The sequence below is a fragment of the Cebus imitator genome, unplaced genomic scaffold, assembly GCF_001604975.1.
Source record: "Cebus imitator isolate Cc_AM_T3 unplaced genomic scaffold, Cebus_imitator-1.0 Scaffold552, whole genome shotgun sequence".
Classification (NCBI taxonomy): Eukaryota; Metazoa; Chordata; class Mammalia; order Primates; family Cebidae; genus Cebus; species Cebus imitator.
Genome location: NW_016107867.1, coordinates 285394 through 286571, shown reverse-complemented (window position 1 = coordinate 286571; position 1178 = coordinate 285394). Strand labels below are relative to the sequence as shown.

Here is a 1178-nt window from a genome sequence, read left to right as displayed (position 1 = left end):
AAGAATTCTCCTGCCTCAGCCTCCTGAGTAGCTGAGATTACAGGCACACACCACCACGCCCAGCTAATTTTTGTATTTTCAAGAGACAGGGATTCCCCATGTTGGCCAGGATGGTCTCAAACTCCCAACCTTAGGTGATCCGCCTGCCCCGGCCTTCATTGCTTTTTATTTGGTGAACAATATTCTGTTGTATGGATGGGCCACATTTCAATTTCATGTCTCCATTCATCAGATGACGGGTATTTGGGTTATTTCTTCTCTTCTATTTCTATCATTGTCTCTCTTTTTTTCCTCTCCAGGTCACCTTCAATATCACGTTTGATGTGGACGCTAAGGCTTCCCTTGGAAACAAGCTGCTCCTCAAGGCCAATGTGACCAGGTGCTCTGTGCCCAGCTTTCACAGGCAGCCGCCCATCTGCGGCCCCAGCCCCTGGCCCAGGGTGGGCCTTTGCCCCCGGCCCACTGGTTTTCCCTTTGACTCATTCGTTTACTCAGCAAACTCTCACTGAGCACCCACCATGTGCGGGGTCTTGTGCTGAGTGCTGGTGGGACAGTGGTGAATCAGACTATGGTTCCTACGTTCCTGGAGATGATAATTTAGTGGCAAAGACAGATAAGAAAACTAGCCATAAATCTTGCATCTCAAATCCAGTATGAGATGCAAATTAGATGGGGGATGGCCAGTGTTCTTGGGAGTTTGGTGTTCAGAGAAGATTCCTGAAGAAAATATATTTAGGGGGCTGGGCGTGGTGGCTCATGTAATCCCAGCACTTTGGGAGGCCGAGGCAGGTGGATCATGAGGTCAGGAGTTCGAGACCATCCTGGCCAAGTTTAGTAGAAACCCTGTCTCTACTAAAAAATACAAAACACTAGCCAGGTGTGGTGGTGCATGCCTGTAGTCTCAGCTACTTGGGAGTCTGAGGCAGGGGATTCGCTTAAACCTGGGAGGCGGAAGTTGCAGTGAGTGAGCTGAGATCGCACCACTGCCCTCCAGCCTGGTGACAGAGCAAGACTCCATCTCAAAAAAAAAGAAAAGAAAAGAAAATATATTTAGGAGCTGGGCTTGGTGGCTCATGCCTGTAATCCTAGCACTTTGGGAGGCTGAGGCAAAAGGATTGCTCGAACCCAGGAGTTTTAGTTCAGCCTGGGCAACATATCAAGATGCTGTTTCCACAAAA

At 49.0% G+C, this 1178-nt stretch overlaps 1 protein-coding gene across 3 annotated transcripts in view; it reads left to right on the top strand.

The window, feature by feature from the left end:
- ITGAM (integrin subunit alpha M) overlaps positions 1 to 1178 on the top strand; it is a 58948-nt gene that overhangs the window by 52114 nt on the left and 5656 nt on the right. For all 3 annotated transcript variants that reach the window (XM_017515569.2, XM_017515568.2, XM_017515572.2), the window contains one exon: positions 300 to 379. In XM_017515569.2, the coding sequence (XP_017371058.1) occupies positions 300 to 379 (80 nt within the window). The remainder of the gene's footprint in view (positions 1 to 299; positions 380 to 1178) is intronic.